Source organism: Eublepharis macularius, chromosome 4 (assembly GCF_028583425.1).
Source record: "Eublepharis macularius isolate TG4126 chromosome 4, MPM_Emac_v1.0, whole genome shotgun sequence".
NCBI classification, from domain to species: Eukaryota; Metazoa; Chordata; class Lepidosauria; order Squamata; family Eublepharidae; genus Eublepharis; species Eublepharis macularius.
Window position 1 is genome coordinate 27,972,511 of NC_072793.1, and position 19,972 is coordinate 27,992,482.

At 43.4% G+C, this 19,972-nt stretch overlaps 1 protein-coding gene across 1 annotated transcript in view; it reads left to right on the forward strand.

Annotated features, from left to right (window-relative positions):
• The window catches only part of ASPSCR1 (ASPSCR1 tether for SLC2A4, UBX domain containing), an 86,805-nt gene that overhangs the window by 20,373 nt on the left and 46,460 nt on the right, over positions 1-19,972 (forward strand). Inside the window, exon 4 of the mRNA XM_054977502.1 lies at positions 1,271-1,371. Within this exon, the coding sequence (XP_054833477.1) occupies positions 1,271-1,371 (101 nt within the window). The remainder of the gene's footprint in view (positions 1-1,270; positions 1,372-19,972) is intronic.

Here is a 19,972-nt window from a genome sequence, read left to right on the forward strand (position 1 = left end):
GTTTCATCAGATTGGAGGGAGGTGTCCAGTGGGGTGCCGCAGGGCTCAGTTTTGGGCCTGGTACTTTTCAATATTTTTATCAATGATCTGGATGAAGGAATGGAAGGGCTGTTCATTAAATTTGCTGATGATACTAAATAGAGAGGAGTAGCAAACACCCAGGAAGATAGAATTAAAATTCAACAAGACCTGAATACTCTGGAGAAGTGGGCAGCTGTGAATAGGATGCAATTCAACAAACACAAGTGCACAGTATTACATCTGGGCCACAAAAATGGGAAGCATACTGGATGGGGGATACACTTCTGGGCAGTAGTATGTGTGAAAGAGATCTTGGGGTAAGAGTGGACTGTAAACTAAATAGGAGCAGTCAGTGTGATGTGGTGGCAAAAAAGGCCAATTCAATCCTGGGTTGTTTCAAACGGGCCATAGCGTCGAAATCGCAGGAGGTCATAGCGCCTCTCTATACTGCCTTGGTTAGGCTGCACCTGGAATATTGTGTGCAGTTCTGGAGGCCTCACTTCAAAAAGTATGTGGACAAAATCGAGAAGGTGCAGAGGAGAGCGACGAGGATGATCAGGGGTCTGGAGACTGAGCCCTACGATGAAAGGCTAAGGGCCTTGGGAATGTTTAGTTTGGAGAAGAGGAGGTTGAGGGGGGACATGATTGCTCTCTTTAAGTATTTGAAAGGCTGTCATTTGGAGGAGGGCAAGGAGCAGGACCCGAAACAATGGGCTTAAATTACATGCAGAAAGGTACCAGCTGGATATTAGGAAGAACTTTTTCTCGGTCAGAGTAATTCAAAAGTGGAATCAGCTGCCTAGGGAGGTGGTGAGCTCCCCTTCACTGACAGTTTTCAAGAAGAGGCTGGATGAATACTTGTCAGAGATGCTTTAGGCTCATCCTGCACTGGGCAGGGGGTTGGACTAGATGGTCTGTATGGCCCCTTCCAACTCTATGATTCTATGTAGTTGTGCTGTAAGAACTGTGTGTTATAGTTCTGTTGCTAGTGAGGCAATGGAATATTTACTTGATCTGTATTTGTTTGTTTTCTGGCCGCTAATTGTAAGTGCTAAATGACACAAATGTCTGCCAGTCTGAAGCAATAGTCATAATCCGGGACCGGGGGCCAGGATTCTGTTTGCCAGAAGTAAACCAGGACAGCTGACTTGCCAGATGTGACCTTGAGCAACTCACCAAGTATCATTCTACCAATAGTTATGCAGGACATACTAATTCATGTTTTAATTAACTGGATTTTACCTCTTAGGTACGGATTGCACTGCAGCTGGATGATGGTTCAAGGCTCCAGGACACTTTTTGCTCCAGCCAGACCTTGTGGGAGATTCTTGGTCATTTTGCACAGACCAGGTGAGTTTAAAGGGAAAATAATTAGAAAAATATTTTAAGAAACTCGGAGATAAAAAACGGAGGTAATTAGAATGCAACCTAATGAATAGAAGCTGTGCCTCAGTTTCAGAAAGACTTCATATTTACTTATTTTGAGATAAACAGAACTCATCTAATATTTAACTTCGCTGTTTTACTCTATGACTGTGTTGAACAGATTAGTAGTAAATCAGTGTTTTGGGTGAGAGGGTTGATTTATTCGTGCTCAGTCGGCTGGTTTCTTTTCAAGAAGCTGATGGCATCACTACATTAAAAACAAAATCGAGTGCAAAGGAAAGTGAAGATATACTACTTGAGACCAAAGTACATATTGCATATGAATGTGTGCAACTGTAGCTTGGGATCCCTTTGTGTTAAAGTCACTTCGGAAGGGTGCAATTGATTCCACATCAGAGAAGATTGTGCTAAACCCTTTCTTTACCTGTTGTTTTACTGCACCAGATCATCCAGGTAGCAGGCTGCCTACCCACCACACTGATCATGTTTGCATTTTAAAACCAAATGTTCTTTTCAACTCTGTGTGTGTGTGTGGGGGGGCATTGAAAAGAATAAGGAGCACCTCTCTGCTTTTCTGCTTCTAATTGCATTCTTCTGCAGCAGCTTTTTAATGCAAAAAGGTGACAGTTGCATGTGTTACTTGGCGGTTAAACTCTAGGGTCCTTTTCTCGCTCACTGCACTGTTAATATACATTTGTTTCACAGTTGTTTTACACAGTCTGCATGTCTCACTCAGTGCTACGCTTCTTGTCCTAAGAATGTTGTATTTTCACTTACTACTTTTAGCCTATGAAAATGTGGTTCTTCCAAATAGTGCTAATTGTTGCTGTTGCAGTTCCTACGTGAAATGTAGTTGCATAAGAGATATGGGATGTGACTGAAGCCGTGCTGCTTGAGCCTTCTCTCTCCACCCTCTCTGAACCATGCTCTTTGGAGGGCTCCGTACTCTACTGTAGCACAGCTCATCCCAAGAGAGCTCTTCCTTAAAGAAAATATGGGCAGATCTCCGCAGTTATGTGATGGCTGTGGGCTCCCCCTCTTCTGTGGCAGAGTGCACATCTAAGCAGAGATATTTTGCATGCAAATCCTTACATGCAGGTGGAACATTGTTATTGAAAGAGACTTGCAGGAAATTTGATTAGGACATACTTTGACTGTACATAAAGACACAAAATCAGTTTCGATCTCATCGTATCGGTTGATTGGTCTTTTTCAAACCTTTGATCATACGTTGTTCAAAGGGGAAGGTCTGCCTTGTTGCAGTCCTTGTACCTTACACTGCCTTGAAAGCATTCTAATATGTGATGTCTATGGATTAGCAAGCTTCCGTGATGGTTTACCTCCCTCTTGCTGCAGTCTATAGTTAATGCTTCCTTCTGTCTGAAGTGGATTCAAGGACAATGGTCGCTCTTTAAAAACAAATGTCAAACTAATGATCTGTACTCCAAAAACAATTTGTTACTTAACTTGATTTCTGGAGTTCAGAAGGCTAAGCTTCATATATTAGAGACAGTTGCTATTGTAGACTGTTTAACTCTCCCTGTCCTTAGCAGGACATGTCCGACCCTTGGGAAGAGGCTGTCAACTTAGCGCAGTTTGAATTTGGCTTTGGGTTCTCTCTGTGAGCAAACAGGACTTTTTTAGGCTCCTGTTTTAAGAGCCTTTTTCCATCATCCACATGTGGAGCTGTGGGATTGTGTAATTTGGCTGCAATTTCTTTCAGGCTCAGAAACTATTCCAATAATCATTTAAAGGAGTAATTGACTGGCTGTCCTAATAGGTCTCCAAAGCTGAGATGACAAACCCACTTGGAAACGGTGGGTGGGCTGGTTTGGGCAGTTGTATGAATAACAACAAGCAGATGAGCATTCTACCTCTGCCAACCAGTAGATTTGCAGTCCCTAGAATCATAGGGTTGGAAGAGACGTCTAGGGTCATCTAGTCCAACCCCCTGCACAATGCAGGAAATTCTCAGCTCCCCCCACAACTGCCCCAGTAACCCCTGCTCTATGCCCAGAAGATGGCAAAACACCTCCATGATCCCTAGCCAAACTGCCCCAGGGAAAATTGCTACCTGACCCCAAGGTGGCAATTGGCATTACCCTGGGCATGTAAGAAGGGCCACAAGAACTAAACACTGATGTAATCCATTCTGCCCTCCTCATGATCCTCCCAAGTTCACAGAATCAGCGTTGCTCTCAGATGGCCATCTAGCCTCTTCCTCAAAACCTCCAAAAGAAGAAGATCCCATCACCTCCCTAGGAAGCCTGTTCCACTGAGGGACTGCTCTAACTGTCAGGAAGTTGTTCCTAATGTTGAGCCGAAAACTCTTTTGATTTAATTTCAAGCTGTTGGTTCTGGTCCGACCTTCTGGGGCAATGGAAAACAACTCTGTGCCATCCTCTATATGAGAGCCCTTCAAGTCCTTGAAGATGGTTATCATATCACCTCTCAGTCATCTCCTCTCCAGGCTAAACATTCCCAAGGTCCTTCAACCTTTCCTCATAGGCCTTGGTCTCCAGACCCCTCGTCATCTTTGTTACCCTCCTCTGGACGTGTTCCAGCTTGTCTATAACCTTCTTAAATTGTGGTGCCCAAAACTGAACACAGTACTCTAGGTGAGGTATAACCAAAACACAGTAGAGCGATACCATCACTTCTTGTGATCTGGACACTATGCTTCTGTTGATACAGCCCAAAACCTCATTTGCCTTTTTAGCTACCGCATCACACTGACGACTCATGTTCAGTGTATGGTCTACTAAGACCCCTAGATTCTTTCCGCACATACTACTGCCAAGACAAGTCTCTTCCATCCTCCCAATTTAGTATCACCTGCAAATTTAATAAGCATTCCCTCTATTCCTTCATCCAAATCATTTATAAAAATGTTGAACAGAACAGGTCCCAGGATTGATCCCTGAGGAACTTCTCTTGTCACTCTTCTCCAAGGGGATGAGGAACAATTAACTACCACTCTTTGGGGGTGATCTGTCAACCAGTTACTGATCCACCTAACAGTAATAGGATCCAAACCACATTTTACCAACTTATCGACAAGGATATTATGTGAAACCTTATCAAAAGCCTTACTGAAATCAAGGTAAACTATGTCTACAGCATTCCCCTGATCCAGCAAGGTAGTAACATTCTCAAAAAAAGAGATAAGGTTAGTCTGACATGACTTGTTCTTGAGAAACCTGTGCTGGCTCTTAGTAATCACAGCCATCCTTTCTAAATGCTCAAGGACTGACTGTTTGATTATTTGTTCTAAGACTTTTCCTGGTATAGATGTCAAGCTGACGAGTCGGTACTTACCTGGATCCTCCTTTTCCCCCTTCTTGAAGATGGGGACAACATTTGCCTGCCCCCAATGTTCTGGCATCTCGCCTGATCTCCAAGAATTATAAAAAATCAATGGACAGAGGCTCAGAAATTACATCTACAAGTTCTTTTAGTACCCCTGGGTGCAATTCATCTGGCTCTGAGGACTTAGTTCATTTAAAGAAAATAGCAGTTTACATACTACCTCTATGCTGATCCTAGGCTGTAACTCCCTTCCCCCATCATGTGTTCTGTTATTGCCATGTTGAGCACCATCTCCCTCGCAGGAGAAGATTGAGGAAAAGTAGGAATTGAGCAGTTCTGCCCTCTCTTCATCGTCTGTTACATTTTCACTTTCCCTGTAACGGGCCTACCATGTCCTTGCTCTTTTTCTTACTTTGAACATAAGCAAAGAACCCTTTTGTTGTTGTTTTTATCATGTCTTGCTAGCCTAAGTTCATACTGAGCTTTAGCTTTTCTAACATTCTCCCTAGAAGCATTGGTTATTTGTTTATATTCACCCTTGGTTATAAGGCCCTCCTTCCATTTCTTAAATGAGTCTTTTTGATTTCTCAATTCATTAGAAATCTGTTTATGGAGCCACCTTGGCTTCTTTAAGCTCCTCCCATTTTCCCTTCTCATAGGAATAATTTGTGATTGTGTTTTCAATATTTCGTTTTTAAGAAACTCCCACCCCTCTTGAACTCCCTTCCCCTTAAGCGTTTCTGACCATGTGATTCTACCCAGCATAGCTTTCGGTTTGTTAAAATTTGCTTTCCTGAAGTCCAACCTATATGTCTGACTATGTACAGTTTTTCCCTTCCCCAAGACTGTAAATTCCAAAATTACATGGCCACTGCTACCCAGGATGCCCCACTACTTTCACCTCATCAACCAGTTCTTCCCTGTTGGTGAGCATCCAGTCCAAGATTGCAGAACACCTTGTTTCCCCCTCTACTTTCTGAAGAATGAAGTTGTCAGGAAGTGATTTGACCTTTCATTTTTAGCAGAGTTAGACTTCCAACAGATAGCCGGGTAATTGAAGTCTCCCATGATGACCACTGTGTCCCATCTCTTTGTAAACTGTGTAATTTGTTCTAGGAGTTTCTAATCCAAGTCCTCTGCTCAGCTTGGTGGTCTATAGCAGACCCTCACCATAGTATCACTATTATTTCTTATTCCTTTTATTTTTACCCAGAGATTCTGAACTGAATTTCCATGCTCAGATACATGTATTTCCTCACAAGTGTATACATCCTTTACGTATAATGCTACTCCTCCCCCCTTCCTTACTTATCTGTCTCTTTTGAACAAGTTGTATTCCTCAATCCTAGTATTCCAATTGCGAGTGTCATTCCACCAAGTTTCAGTAATGCCTATTATGTCATAGTCCCCTTCCTGTATTAGGACTTCAAGTTCCTCCTGCTTGTTTCCCATACTCTGTGCATTAGTGTAGAGACATCAGAAGCCATGAGTTATATGCCCTGAGCTTTTTGTTTCTCTGCTTTCCTGTGAGTTAATGTTTCCTAGCACATGTTCCACTCCCCACAGGTCTTCAGTGTTTTCTTCTCCAGTTACAGGCTTTGAATTTTAGTCTCTCTCCCCATAGGATTTAATTTAAAGTCCTCCTTATCAGGTTTGCAAGACTCTTGCCAAACACATTTTTTCTCTCGATAGAAGAGCTTCATCTCGAAAGTGTATGCCATGGTCCAAAAAACCAAACTGCTCCTAATGACACCGTCTACGTAGCTAGTCATTTATTTGCAGCATTCTTCTTTCCCTTCCTAAACCATGGCCTACGACAGGAGGAACTGACAAAAACACAACCTGTGCTCCCAGGTCCTTAACCTTTTTACCCAAAGCCACATAGTCTCTTTTAATGCATTCTGGACTGTGCCGGCTAATATCATTTGTTCCCACATGTATCGGGAAGAAGGAATAATCTCTGCGTTTGATAAGTCTTCCTACCCTTTCTGTGCTCTTTGAATGAGTTGCCGAAGATGCAAATCCTTCTTCCAGGCACAAGCCCCCCTCCCCACCCCTGATGCGAGGGCGTCCTGGGAGAGAGCAGCAGCAGCCCATCCCGGAATGGTCTTTGGGTGCCCTCGCATCCAGCAGACTAGTGCCTGGAAGAAGGATTTGCGTCTTCAGCAGCTCATTCAAAGTGCACACCCTGAGGCGCAGCTGTTTCTGTAGGTCCTTCCCGCTTTCTCCTTTCCCTTCCCTTCTTCTGTCATTATTCCATCCCATCCCCCCCCCGAGCCCCCCAAAAGAAACTTACCACTTTTCCTCCGCTCCTTTCCAATTTGTGAGGCGACAGGCAGGAGATGGGGGGAATGCTTGGCATGCGTGTGTCCTCCCAGCTCTCCCGCTCAGTTGCTCTGTGGTGCGTGCACCCACCCCCGGCACTCCCTATGGCGCCTCTGCACTCGAGGCAGTTGCTGGACTTGCCTCCATGGATGCGCCAGCCCTGCACAGAGGCACCTGGAGCCTCTTTGGGCCCCCCTATCCGGACCGTCTTCTGGGATGTGTGAAAGAGCAGCCCTTCGGGGAAGTGTTGGTGGGCCTACTGTCATCTGCAGGCAAGGAAACAGGGAGGGAGGGAGTTGTTGTTCGACACAGACTTTTTTGAACTACCAAAAGCAAAGAAAATGTCTGGATGTGTGTTGCCAACCTCCCTCGCCCGAAAAGGGAGCTGAGCCTGTTTGCACAGCAGTCAGAGCTGCGAGATCCATTCCTCGTGCTGCTTTCCCCAGGCGGCCTGTCCAAGGAACCACTCCTGGGACTGGACTTGAATGACAATTAAGGAGGATCGCTGGGGGCTGGAGTAGCCATGCTCCTTGGGCTCCCTGATGGGTTGTGTTAAGGGATTATTTTCTGGGGACTCCTTTTCTAAAATCATATGTGAGCATTCATTCAAGCAAGGCTTGGGCACAGGAGGCAGATTTGCTTTAGTGGCAAATTCCTTCTCCTTCTCTGCTAAGTGATTAGTCTGCAGGTCAGAGTAATCTCAAAACAAGTGAGATAGTTCTGGCAACTGTAAACATTTTTCTTGTTTTCATTTCATAACTAAGATTTCAGCTTTGGAAATGATTACTTCTCAGAAGTGTTTTGAATTCATAAGAAGGTATGGCTCCAGGATTTGAGGTGTTTGTATTATAAGTGAGACATAAATTGACCTGTCACTCAATCTTGTCTAGTGCCATGTATTCTGGGAAACGCAATTCTGACGAGATGTTTGTATTAACCTTTTTGATGTTTTATTCTGTAGACAATTAGTGCCAAGGTATATAAGATTCTCTGATGTAACTGTTCTTTATGCATATGAGCTAGAGAGAGAATATGCATCTGAGCTTTATTTCGAAATAATAAAACTCATATTTCTCTATATCTTCTCTGCTGTGATTGGTGTCTTGGATCATATTTGTGTAAGTGGTAGTAGGGAAATTTATAATTGGCAGCAGAGTACCATTTTAAAAATGTCCCTATCAGTTGTGGACTACCTGAAAGGGAACAGATGCATGTGCGGCGAGGGGCCTGGCCTTGCGCAAGCCACAACCCCATCCATGGTGTCCATAGTTGGGGGCAGCGGTGGCAGCTCCGTTGTTGCAGGTGCTGCCAGCAACCAGATGATAGAAGAGGGAAAAAAACAATCCACAGGGAATACAATACTAGTCTACAAAATTACAAAAATGTATTCAGAGTGCAAAGGGTACAAAATTTCATCACTGTGTTCAAATAAATACTCTTAATACAATTTCCAGGCACATACATGAACAATACAATACTTTTTACATAATCATATAGGGCACATTGCAGTGGACATCCACAGTTTCCACAGTCTTTTTGAAATAATTATAACAATTCTTTCCAGGGCTCCCCTTGGCAAGTGAATGGTGAAGCCCAGCCGTGAAGCAGACTCCAACCCACGCTCAATCTGGGGCCGGCTATCTGTGGCAGATATCGGAATCCTTCATCAGGAGCGTGTGGAATGCTTTACAGCAGAAAAGGAAACTTCCAATGTATTCAAATCCTGCATGCCCAAAACACACGCATAAGAGATTTTCAAGTTTATGTTTTGGGCATGCAGGATTTGAATACATTGGAAGTTTCCTTTTCTGCTGTAAAGCATTCCACACGCTCCTGATGAAGGATTCCGATATCTGCCACAGATAGCCGGCCCCAGATTGAGCGTGGGTTGGAGTCTGCTTCACGGCTGGGCTTCACCATTCACTTGCCAAGGGGAGCCCTGGAAAGAATTGTTATAATTATTTCAAAAAGACTGTGGAAACTGTGGATGTCCACTGCAATGTGCCCTATATGATTATGTAAAAAGTATTGTATTGTTCATGTATGTGCCTGGAAATTGTATTAAGAGTATTTATTTGAACACAGTGATGAAATTTTGTACCCTTTGCACTCTGAATACATTTTTGTAATTTTGTAGACTAGTATTGTATTCCCTGTGGATTGTTTTTTTCCCTCTTCTATTTGCTGTTTCATAAGGGAATAGCCATTTTGTTCAGCAACCAGATGATGGCTGCCCCTCCACCAAGAAAGTACTCTTCATCGGCAGCTGGAGGTTTTGCTCCAATTTGCAGCTCTGATCCTGTGAGGGAGACAGTTGAGGGGTTGTGCGCCCACCATCAAAAGGGAGTAACGAGAGTGAGTGCCCAGTCACCCTGACATGCGGCTGCACTCTCCTCTGTGCCTGAAGGCGGAGCCCAGCTGGAAGAGTGCAGATAGAGCCCTGGCATGGGCTGCTGGAAGCCCCCCCTCCAGCAGCTCCGTCAAGCCTAGCTCCTTGGGCGACTACCGTTTAGCGGGCATGGACTGTGCCAGCTTGCAGGTAAGGGCTGGCCCCCTGGCAAGCCTCAACTGCAGAGGCCACATTTGGGGGGGGGGGAAGAGGGGGCCACTGTGAATGAGCAAGCCAGGGTGGCCGCCTCTCCAATTCCTTCTTACCTGTTGGTGCGCCCTTGGCCCTCTCCAGGCCTGGATTCAGGAGTTAGGTACCCTGCAAGGCAATTTTCTTGTTAGTTGTAGTCAGACATTCTGGACTTAGCTCCCCTCCCCTGAGTGTTCCCCAAAGTTTGCTAAGTTACTCCTGTGCACTCTTACCCCACCACTGTGAGCACTCTCTTGCCTTGTACTCTCAGTCCTCACAGCAGGGGGCTCTTAGGCATAACCTCTGGCCGTGTGCCTACTTACCTGGAGCCATGGCTGCCCCGGCTGCAGGTTATATAGAGTAGGCAAGGGACTGATTGGCTAGTCAGCTCCTTGAGCGCTTTCAGCTTCCCCTCTCAGGATTGTGCTGTAAGTGTTAAACTGCACTCCAAAAAAATCTCCCCCTGAGTACAGATTGTTTCTGTGTCCATTTAGTAATTCACCCATCCTCTGTGTTTAAGATGACAGCTCTGTATAAATGTTAGATTTATTGCCGTATCTAAACCCTCTGTAGAAAGGGTTCTTGTTAAAACTAGGGATGTACACATAATTTTTTTCAGGCGATTTTCAGTTTGTTTTGTCCTTTAACTTGTATTTTTTATCATTGATATCAACCTGTTCAGATTCTTTATGCCATCCTTTTATTTGTTTCCATTAATTTTTGTGAGAGGCACGTTTCCATGGGTAACTTTTAAAAAAAAGCCACCTAATTGGGATAAAAGTCTCAGGAATTGTGCTTGTTAATAAAGGAACTACCTTGCCAAATATGAAGCAGATAGTAGAAAACGTCTTTGTTTTATAGGTAGTTAAAAAGCGTTGTTTGCGTGGTGGGCCCATGGAAGTTTGAATTAGCACGTGTTTCCTTCTTTCTCTGGATCCTCAAGCATCTATTTTTCTTTTTTTTAAGACAAAAAAAAGAATGAGTACATGATGAGAACTTAAATTTTAAACCCTTTCCTTCCTTTCTGGTTCTTGAAGCATTTTTCATCCAATCAAATGTTTTCCACATGAGGACAGGCGGCTTCTCTGTTATTGCTGCAGCTCCAGCCCAGTGTAGTGGAAATGGGGCTTCCATGCGGTAGTTCTCATAGTTTCCTCATGGTTTCTCTGCCCTGGTCCCCCTGTAGGACCATTCCTCCACCCAGTTCACCACCAGACATGCCTGTTGCCTTGTATATCTGCAATGAAATAGGTTTAAATCTTTTTAAATATGAAAGCTGGAAATTCAGAAGTTTTGTTACAGACATCGTTATAATGTTATATATGGTATTCAGTTGTCAATTTAAAAAAAAAAAACACCCCTTCCCTGGGAAAGAAAGTGGTCGCTGTGGGGAAGTCGCAGAATTTGGAAACTCTGAAAATTACTGCCCATACAACAGCCATCCAGACATTGCTGCAATCTTTCTCAAAACTTTGGATCAAAGCAGGCTTGGGAAAGGTAGGGGAAAAGACGGGAAACATTGGGAGGTACATGAATGTGCCATGATGCTATGGGGAAGTAGGAAAAAACTCAGTTCCCAACAACATTGAACTCAGGGCAAATAACCCTTGTGGAATAGGCCTCATTTTCCAATATAGAAAAAGTGTGGTTTTGCTCCCTTTGTCCACATCCTTTATTTTTTTAGGTCCAGAGGTGTTAGCCGTGTTAACCTGTAGTAGCAAAATGGTAGAGTCCAGTAGCACCTTTAAGACTAACCAACTTTACTGCAGCATAAGCTTTCGAGAACCACAGTTCTCTTCGCCAGATGCATCTGATGAAGTAAAGTTGGTTAGTCTTAAAGGTGCTACTGGACTCTACCATTTTATTTTTTAAAACTGTTGTCTTTTGTTCTTTACATGGGAACAGCAAGTTGCTTCTCTCTCTCTCTCTCTCTTTTTGCCACTGGGTCTAATAGCTGTTGGGAAGGGTGATTTCTATCAAGGAAGTGACATCTGCTTATATGTTAAATTTAAAGATGTCAGGAGATCTCAGAAAATTGATCCTCGCTGATTTCTCATGCAGATTTCTCATCCATGTTCCTCCTATCCACAATCTACTCTCCAGCAGCTTGGCTGCCTTGTAGCAGATACAAGCAAAACGTTTGCAAAACGTTTGCCTTTCTCCCCTGCAGGCGTGCTGCCTTTCTGGGGGTGGGGGTAGAGTCTCTACTTTTTCCTAAAAGAGTCCAGTAGCACCTTTAAGACTAACCAATTTTATTGTAGCATAAGCTTTCGAGAATCACGTTTCGAGAATCACGTGATTCTCGAAAGCTTATGCTACAATAAAATTGATTAGTCTTAAAGGTGCTACTGGACTCTTTTTGATTTTGCTACTACAGACTAACACGGCTAACTCCTCTGGATCTACTTTTTTCTAGTTGCTGCTGTTCTTCCACCTCCTTCCCAGTCTTCCGCTCCCTGCCTTCCAATGCTTCTCTCTCCTGCAGTCATGTCTGTCTGTCACTTGGAGATGTAACCGGTTCCCTCCTCTACCTTTAGCGTACATGGCAGGTATAGCAGGCAGGCAGGTACTGCACCGAAGCAGAGGATGGAATGGCAAGCAGATAGGACCTCACTACTTATATAATTAGGAATGCCTTCCCCAAACCAACGGAGACAGTGAATTAATTCACAGAAAGTGGAAATGCTGTGCATAGAAACAGCTAGCCCATATGATCTTCTTTAGTAAGATCAGCTGCTGACTCTTCCAGTTGGAAGGTGCCCTTATCTGCTGAGTCACTCTCTTCTTTTGCTGCCTCTCCTGCTTCCCTTCCCTCGCCTCATGCAGGTATGAAGAGCAGTTAGCAAGGTACGAAATATCAGTTCCGAATGTTTTTGAATGTTACCGAATGTTGGTGATTTTATTCATGGCCAGATTAGCGATATTAAAGAATAGAGGGGATTCTGTTCAATTTTCGTTGAGTTAATTTCCAAGCGTAAATCCCTATTAGCACCTGGTGCAGCCTCCCATCTGCTTTGTTATCTCGGATACTGTGCCTTGGCAAATGGAATATCCTTTAATTCCCATCATCTTAAAAACTATGTCAAGTGAATGTTGCACCATTTCCCTTTTCTACCAGATGACACTCAATTGTTCCTTTAAGATCTGTATTGACAGAAATATATTTTCTCTTGTAGTTGAGGTAAATTTTTATCTGTACTCCTTTTCAGATTTTTGTTTTTTGGAATACAGCTTCTGATAGCTTTACTGTTGCACTTTATGCCCATCTTTCCACTGACTTTATCTGTCAGTCCATCAGGTTTTTCTAGAGTAGCGTAGTATGTATCACGCTTATTAGACAGCCCTAGATAAGAAACATTTACTTATATTTGTGGCATGCTATAGTCTTAATTACATTAAATGAGCTAGGATTTACACACTGGTTATCTGACCAGCCAGACAGTGTAACTGATCATATATTTGACCACAGTAAAATATTGTCAAATATTCCCTAAAACCCACTTTGTCATTTATTAGCAAGAATGGGAATAAGGCAGGCTTGGTTGCATGGAAATGCCTCTCCCGCTGGCCACCAGCTGTAATTTCGGGTGTCTCCAAACAGGAAGAATTTGCCTGCTGCCGATTCTGGCCGTTTTCACATGGCTAAAACCTCTGGGAAATCGTGCAAAACGCGCGGCATGACAGCGTCTTCATAGCGCGATTTCCCATTTAATGGCGCAGTTTCTAACATCATCGCACCATTAAATGGGAAATCACACTATGAAGACGCCGTCATGCCGTGAGTTTTGTGTGATTTCCCGGAGGCATGAACAGCCATGTGAAAACGGCCTCTGTCAACCTGCCATTTAAAATAGTAATAAAAATAACTGCTGTTACATTGGCATGTATCTAACCATTCCTGCATGAAATGCACATGGAGCTTTCCTACATTTCTTACCATTCTTGCCATCCTCTCTGACCCCTAGAAAGGTCATTCCAGGGGTTGAGGGTTGATGAGGCTGTCCACCATTCAGATTGGTGGACTGGAGTGAGGCAGAACAAGGGGATGAAATATACCCTTTTCCTCAGCAGATCTGCACTTGTGGAAGAGGAAGAAGGAACAATTTCATCCTCTTATCCTTCCCCGCTTCAGCTTCCCCCCCACCCTCTACATGGATCCAGAAACCTTGGGAATGATTTTTCTGAGACTTGGCCCACCTTTTCAAGACTTGGCCCACCTATGGGAGGGGCCATAACTAGTGACAGCAGATGTTTTGGTCTCTGGTGTGAAAAAGACTCCTGAGCTGCTGGCAGGCAAGATGGGACTAGATGGATCAATGTCTAGATCCAGTGTAGGGCAGTTTCATATGTTGACCTGAAGGAAAGCATGAGCAGCTGAGGTGGATACATCTGGATAAGTGATTTCTTGATCCCCCCTCCCTCAATTTTCTTGGTTAAAATGTTTTTTTTCCCCACCGTGTGCAGACATTTGGCTCATCTTGGTTTAGCTGTAACAGTGCTAGATGAACTTCTCTTTTGAAGATGAGAAGCACTATAGAAGTGCTAATTATTACTAACTTCAGACCATGAGACACAGCTGGGATTTCCTACCCTCTGGGATGGGAAAACAGCCATTTGGATGACTTCTCATTAAATTCTAGGAACACTAAAAAGCCATATGTGGTCTGACAGACAAGCAGTCTGAACTGATGATCTTCTGGCTGTATTTTCTTGTTGAATAAGCTGATGTACTTCTGTATTTGGCAACCTATATGGTTTACTGGCTACTTCAGTGTTGATTCTGGTAGCCATTAACCATTTTTGCAGCAGCTGGCTCTTCTTCATCATGCGCTGGCAGTCCGCTTTAATGGGATAGTTGGAATTCTGCAATTATTCTCAGAACACGAGGGGGGGGGATAAGTATGGTAAACCCACTGGAATTTTCCCCCAGGTCCCTAGTGTCCATTTCTGCTAATTGGGTCTGAAGAAGGTCTGGAAGCTATTGTTAGCTGCTGCTGCTACTCCTCCTCCTCCTCCTCAGCATGCTCTGGTCCTTACACAAGATGTTTACAGGCCCTGTCAGATCCCTACATGAGGCAATCTAATCTGCCTGCTGTTCCCCTTCTGAAGAACAGCACATCAAAGAAATGGCAGCCTGTTTGATGTGTCTGCTTGCCTCAGAGAATGCACGTAATGGATTAACAGCAGCTGGAGGAGGGGCCTGCTGGTTTCCAACCATTTCATCGCACACAATTGCGTCTCTCTCTGGGATCTCTGTGTGTGTCATCTTTGTAGAGGCTTGGTCTTGAAGATGTAGTCTTGGATAATGATGGCTGGATATATAGATTTATAGTGCTGGCCTTTTTCTCCTTTCTTTTAGCCTGACATTCATATCTCAGCATAGTCTGTCTGTGTCCATCACATTTTATCCTGTGCTTTTTTCAAGAAGCTCAGAGTGATGTATGTGGTTCTCTCCACCACCACCCCTCCATTTTTATCCTTTTATCACTGTGAAGGGTGGCTGTCAAGACCTGCCAGAGAGTAAGTAAGGTTGATGAATATATGAGTAGCTCAAGGTCACCCAGTCAGCTTATAGCTGAGCGGGCATCTGAACCTCCTAACCATAATGGGTTGGATCCAGACTAGCCAGTTTGGTGTAGTGGTTAAGAGCGGCAGGACTCTAATCTGGAGAGCCAGGTTTGATTCCCCACTCTTCCACTTGAAACTAGCTAGGTGACCTTGGGTCAGTCTCAACTTCTCAGAGCTCTCTCAGTCCCACTCACCTCACAGGGTGATTGTTGTTGGGATAACAGTAACATACTTTGTAAACTACTCTGAGAGGGCATTAAGTTGTCCTGAAGGGTGGTATATAAATCAAATGTTGTTGTTAACATTTCTGCAAGTGTAAGGATTTCTGCCTGCTTCCCCCTCCAGCATAAATCCAAAACGCCCCCTGAAGTGCTGCTCCCGCAGGAGAGGGACTTCTAGAAGCAGAATTTCAGTGGGCATTTTGGACTGTTGTGGAAGGGGGCAGGTGGAACGATCATTCTCTCTGGTGCCTGCAAAAACGTCTAGTTTGGATCCAAGCCAACGTGTTAGCATCTTCAGTTTTAATCACATAGTCATGCAGTTTTCAAAGAACTCTCAATCAATGTATTGTCGAAGGCTTTCACGGCCGGAGAACGATGGTTGTTGGGGGTTTTCCGGGCTGTATTGCCGTGGTCTTGGCATTGTAGTTCCTGACGTTTCGCCAGCAGCTGTGGTGCTACACCTCTGAAGATGCCAGCCACAGCTGCTGGCGAAACGTCAGGAACTACAATGCCAAGACCACGGCAATACAGCCCGGAAAACCCCCAACAACCAACTCTCAATCAGTCTTACTCTGTGTTGCACTTGTTGCTTTTGGTGGGACCTACTGCTATGGTCTTGGATATTCTCCAATATTGAAGGAGAAACCTTGTGCTATGAAAGCGAGCAGTGTAAGAGCAAGCTCACAGGAAGGAGGGGGGGGGGTTCAGTAACGTAACTTGAAAGGCAAGGATCTTAGGCAAGGGAACATCAACCCATAGAAGAGAAGAGAAGAAAATACTGAAAAGCTGCATGTTGATAGATTAGTCTACTAGTTCTTTCCAGAACATTTCTTAGCTAATGATGGAACAATCAGCGATAACATGCACAGCTCAAAGGGTGCCACTAGGAGCAGTTTGAACCTCTTCTGTGCTCATAGGTATTTTTTTTTAAAAGAATGCTCATTAATATGTATTGTAGAGCTGCCTTTGAGACCGTTACTGTTGCCAAAATGTATTGTTTAGGGATTTGTCCGCTTATCTTTCTACAGGAGCATTTCTTCACTAATACGCTAAATAAAGACCTGCAATAAACTAAAAACATTTAAGTATCACTCGTTAATTAGTGTGTCACTTCTCCTGTGACCAAAATGTAGTTCATTTGGCAGGGATTTTTAAAAACATAGATCAATAATTCTGACATAGAAGGACTTCACCAGTGCTTTATCAATATTGGACAGTGAAGAATAACTAAAAGGCCATACAAGTAACCTTCAGAACCTCTTGTGGAACTAAAGATTCTTAACAGTGTCCAAAAGTTGCTGTTAAAAGGAGGATGAAGTAAACAAGTACAGAAGAAAGAGGCTGAAAATAGTGAGATACGTAGAGAGATAAAGAGGTGTATAATACCCAAAGGAACGGGTATTAGCTAGAAGAGGGAACTCCATGAAGAATGGGAACTCTTCTATGTAAAAATTAAATTCTTGGGATATTAATCAGAGTTTTCAAAGCAGTATCTTATCTACCTCATGTGTTTCATTTCTTCTTGACATTTTGCTTTCTAGAAAAATAAACTTCCAAGACTAAAAATCCATGGTTTACCGCATGACTGGATTATAGATGGATCTAGAAAGATGCGCTGTTCTAGTCGTTATTTTGTTTGGGGATCAAAAATATCCGAAGATCACCCTACCTAGGCTTCGGTCATGGCTGTTTGGTCCCTTTCATTCAGCCATGAGTTAACCATTAATTTTGTGATGTTGGTGATTTAACGTGGAAAGCCTTTGGCTCTTTAACTGATGCGTTCTGTTTTCCTGTTTTGACCAAGTATTTTTGTTGTGTGATTGAGATCTCATCTTCTAATCTAAACTTGGACACAGCTGCTTTTGTTTAAGAGCAACGTTCGGTCTTCTTTAAACCTCACTTAGGTCTAAAAATCACTTAGTTTTGAGTTTGGAATAAAGTCTTTCACTGAGATAAAATCTTGCCTTTGTCCATCGCAATAACCTTCTTCCCAAAGATAGCTCCTCTGCACTAGAATGCAAAATGTTCAGAAATCCTTGGAGGAAGGGTTGGAAACACCTTAGATTCACTTTTTTCTCCTACAGTTGATGACAATTTGACATGTTGAAATTGGCGGGGGCCATTTCCCAAATGCAGCAGGTGAGTCTTTTCATAGCATGCAGAAACATTATCAGCTCATGGTGTCATTGGATCAGGCTGTTAACAGTTACAAGAGTAGGTGTGGAAAAGCTGTCAAACTTATAAGACAGTAGATATTCCCCTTCCTAACTATTTGAACATAGACAGTGGATTGGGAGACTGATGTTGGAATTCTGCCTCTGCAATGGAATCACTATATGAATTCCTCTCCCCTACTCCAGTTTATAATGTGGTATCATCATCATCATCATCACTCTTCACATTTGTTGTGACGATGATACATATAGGTTTTTATACAGCAATTTTTCACTTGGAAGATGTTTCCCCCCCGTAACAGTAGCATTCTCCTTCACAGTATTTTAAAACCTACTCATAGCTCTTGCCATCACTTCCACCCTTCCAATTTCCTTGACCTTCCTTTTATTCTCCCTTCTTTCTCCTGTTTTCAATTTGCTTTTGTAGAAGGATGGAATACAGGGAGCCATTCCTTTCGTCCTCCAATCGTCGTCTTCTTCTCTCTTTCCGCCTTCTGTTTTCCAAGGAAAATAAGCCAGAGTGGTGATGCCTATAGCTCTTTTCTTCTTTGCAAACACTGAGGATATTCACATGGGGTAAATTTTCATGGGCAGAGTTGACCTGAGCAGCTCAGTCATTTCAGTTTGAATACTGTTCCTTCCTTCTGCTGTGGGTGTGGTAGAGAACCTAATGCTCTTTTCCCAATAATACTCACTCCTAAAGACTAGAGTACTGGAAATTGACACCCCTGCCTGTTAGCCATTTTTCCTTGAGATACAGCAGACGCATGAAAATGTCAGAGTATAATTCTGTGATGATAACAGTGCTGAAGACACAAGTTAGGATGCAGACCTAGTGGAGAAAATAGGACTTGAGAAATTGAGGAAGATAATGAAAATGGCTTGGAAATGTGATAGTTACTCTGAGGAGTGGACATTACATTTGTAATTGGATTGATAAATTCAGTTGTTGAAGGCATGTGATGCGCAGATATTACGTTACGCCCGTAGCCCTGGCAGTGAGGGCTTGCGAGCATTCCTGGACATGAACGACGTGCCAGTGAGCCTGGCTGTGGTCTGTACAGCTGCTCCCTAGTTCAGAAGACAAGAGGTTGCACTGCTCCAGTACTAGTTTTCTTATTAACCATGGCTTTTAAGTGTTGAAATGTTTCAATAAGTGCGTCATTTTTATTGTATGTGTTTTGTGTTTTGCCGTGTCATTTCCATTCAGATGGGAAGTTGGGATGTAGAGTGAATAAATAAATTACTTGAGGTTGCGTATCCAACTTTTCTTTGAAGGATGCCTTTTCTGTCATTGTAAGGAAAAGCAGTTAATTGAAAGCCATATGAACCAGAGTACCATTGTCTCATTCTTGAGTATACTGTGGCAGCTTCTAGTGTGCTATTCAAATGGCTTTGTGGCATAATCTTACTTTTACCTTGATGGAAGCAGCAATCAATACAGGCATGTTAATTTTATTTCTGCTGTGCTTTTCCATTTCCATTTCGGCTGTGCTTTTTCATTTCTTTCGTGAAGAAATGAGTTTACTAGATCTCTTTTATTTCAGTGTGGCTTTTAGCCTGGGTTTCCTTATGGCCTTAAAGCATGGCCTTCTAGAGGCTGCTGCAAATGAGCCAAGTTGGGTCCAGCTTGTGTAGTCAAATAATTGTTTAGTTATTTTATTTATTTAGTGCGCCTTTCTCACTGAGACTCATGGTGGATTACACAGTGTAAGTCAATGCAATCAGCCGTAGGGACATTCAACAAACAATGCAATAGGTTACATAAATGCAAATTTGCAAGATCTGAAAGCCTGCGGACATCCAATACAGAGCTGAACAGTGCTGAAACAGGGCGTAAGCAATTCAAAACCTGACAAATTATACACAGATACCTACAGCAACTGACCTTGCATAGTTGTCCCTATTTTTTACCAGCTTATCCCTTTCAAACCATTTCCTTACAGTAGAGCTCTATCTAAATAGACAAACTCTTTTGAACAATTTCCACAGTTTGTGGAAAGCCAGGAGAGTGGGGAGTTTTCCTGTCCTCTTCAGGCAGATCATGCCGTAACGTGGAGGACACTGCGGGGAATGCACATGTACACAAACAAGGTTGCCAGATGGGGACCAGAGAAAAAACAGACCCTGAGGAGAGGGTGGCAACACTCACCTATTGAAAAGTAGTAGCATTCTACACTTCATCAGACTCTGCCTACAAAGAAACCAAAAACGAAGACCAAACACCCCAAGAGACCAGCTTCCACTTTTTTACATGGTAGGCACCATCACTCTTTGCCTCAGTTCCAGCCCCATCAGTTCTGATAGGTCCATCAGTTCCGTCTCATCAGTGCTGGGCTCAATCTCTGGCTCTTTTGAATTCTGAGGAAGAGGAAGAAGCTGCATCTTGT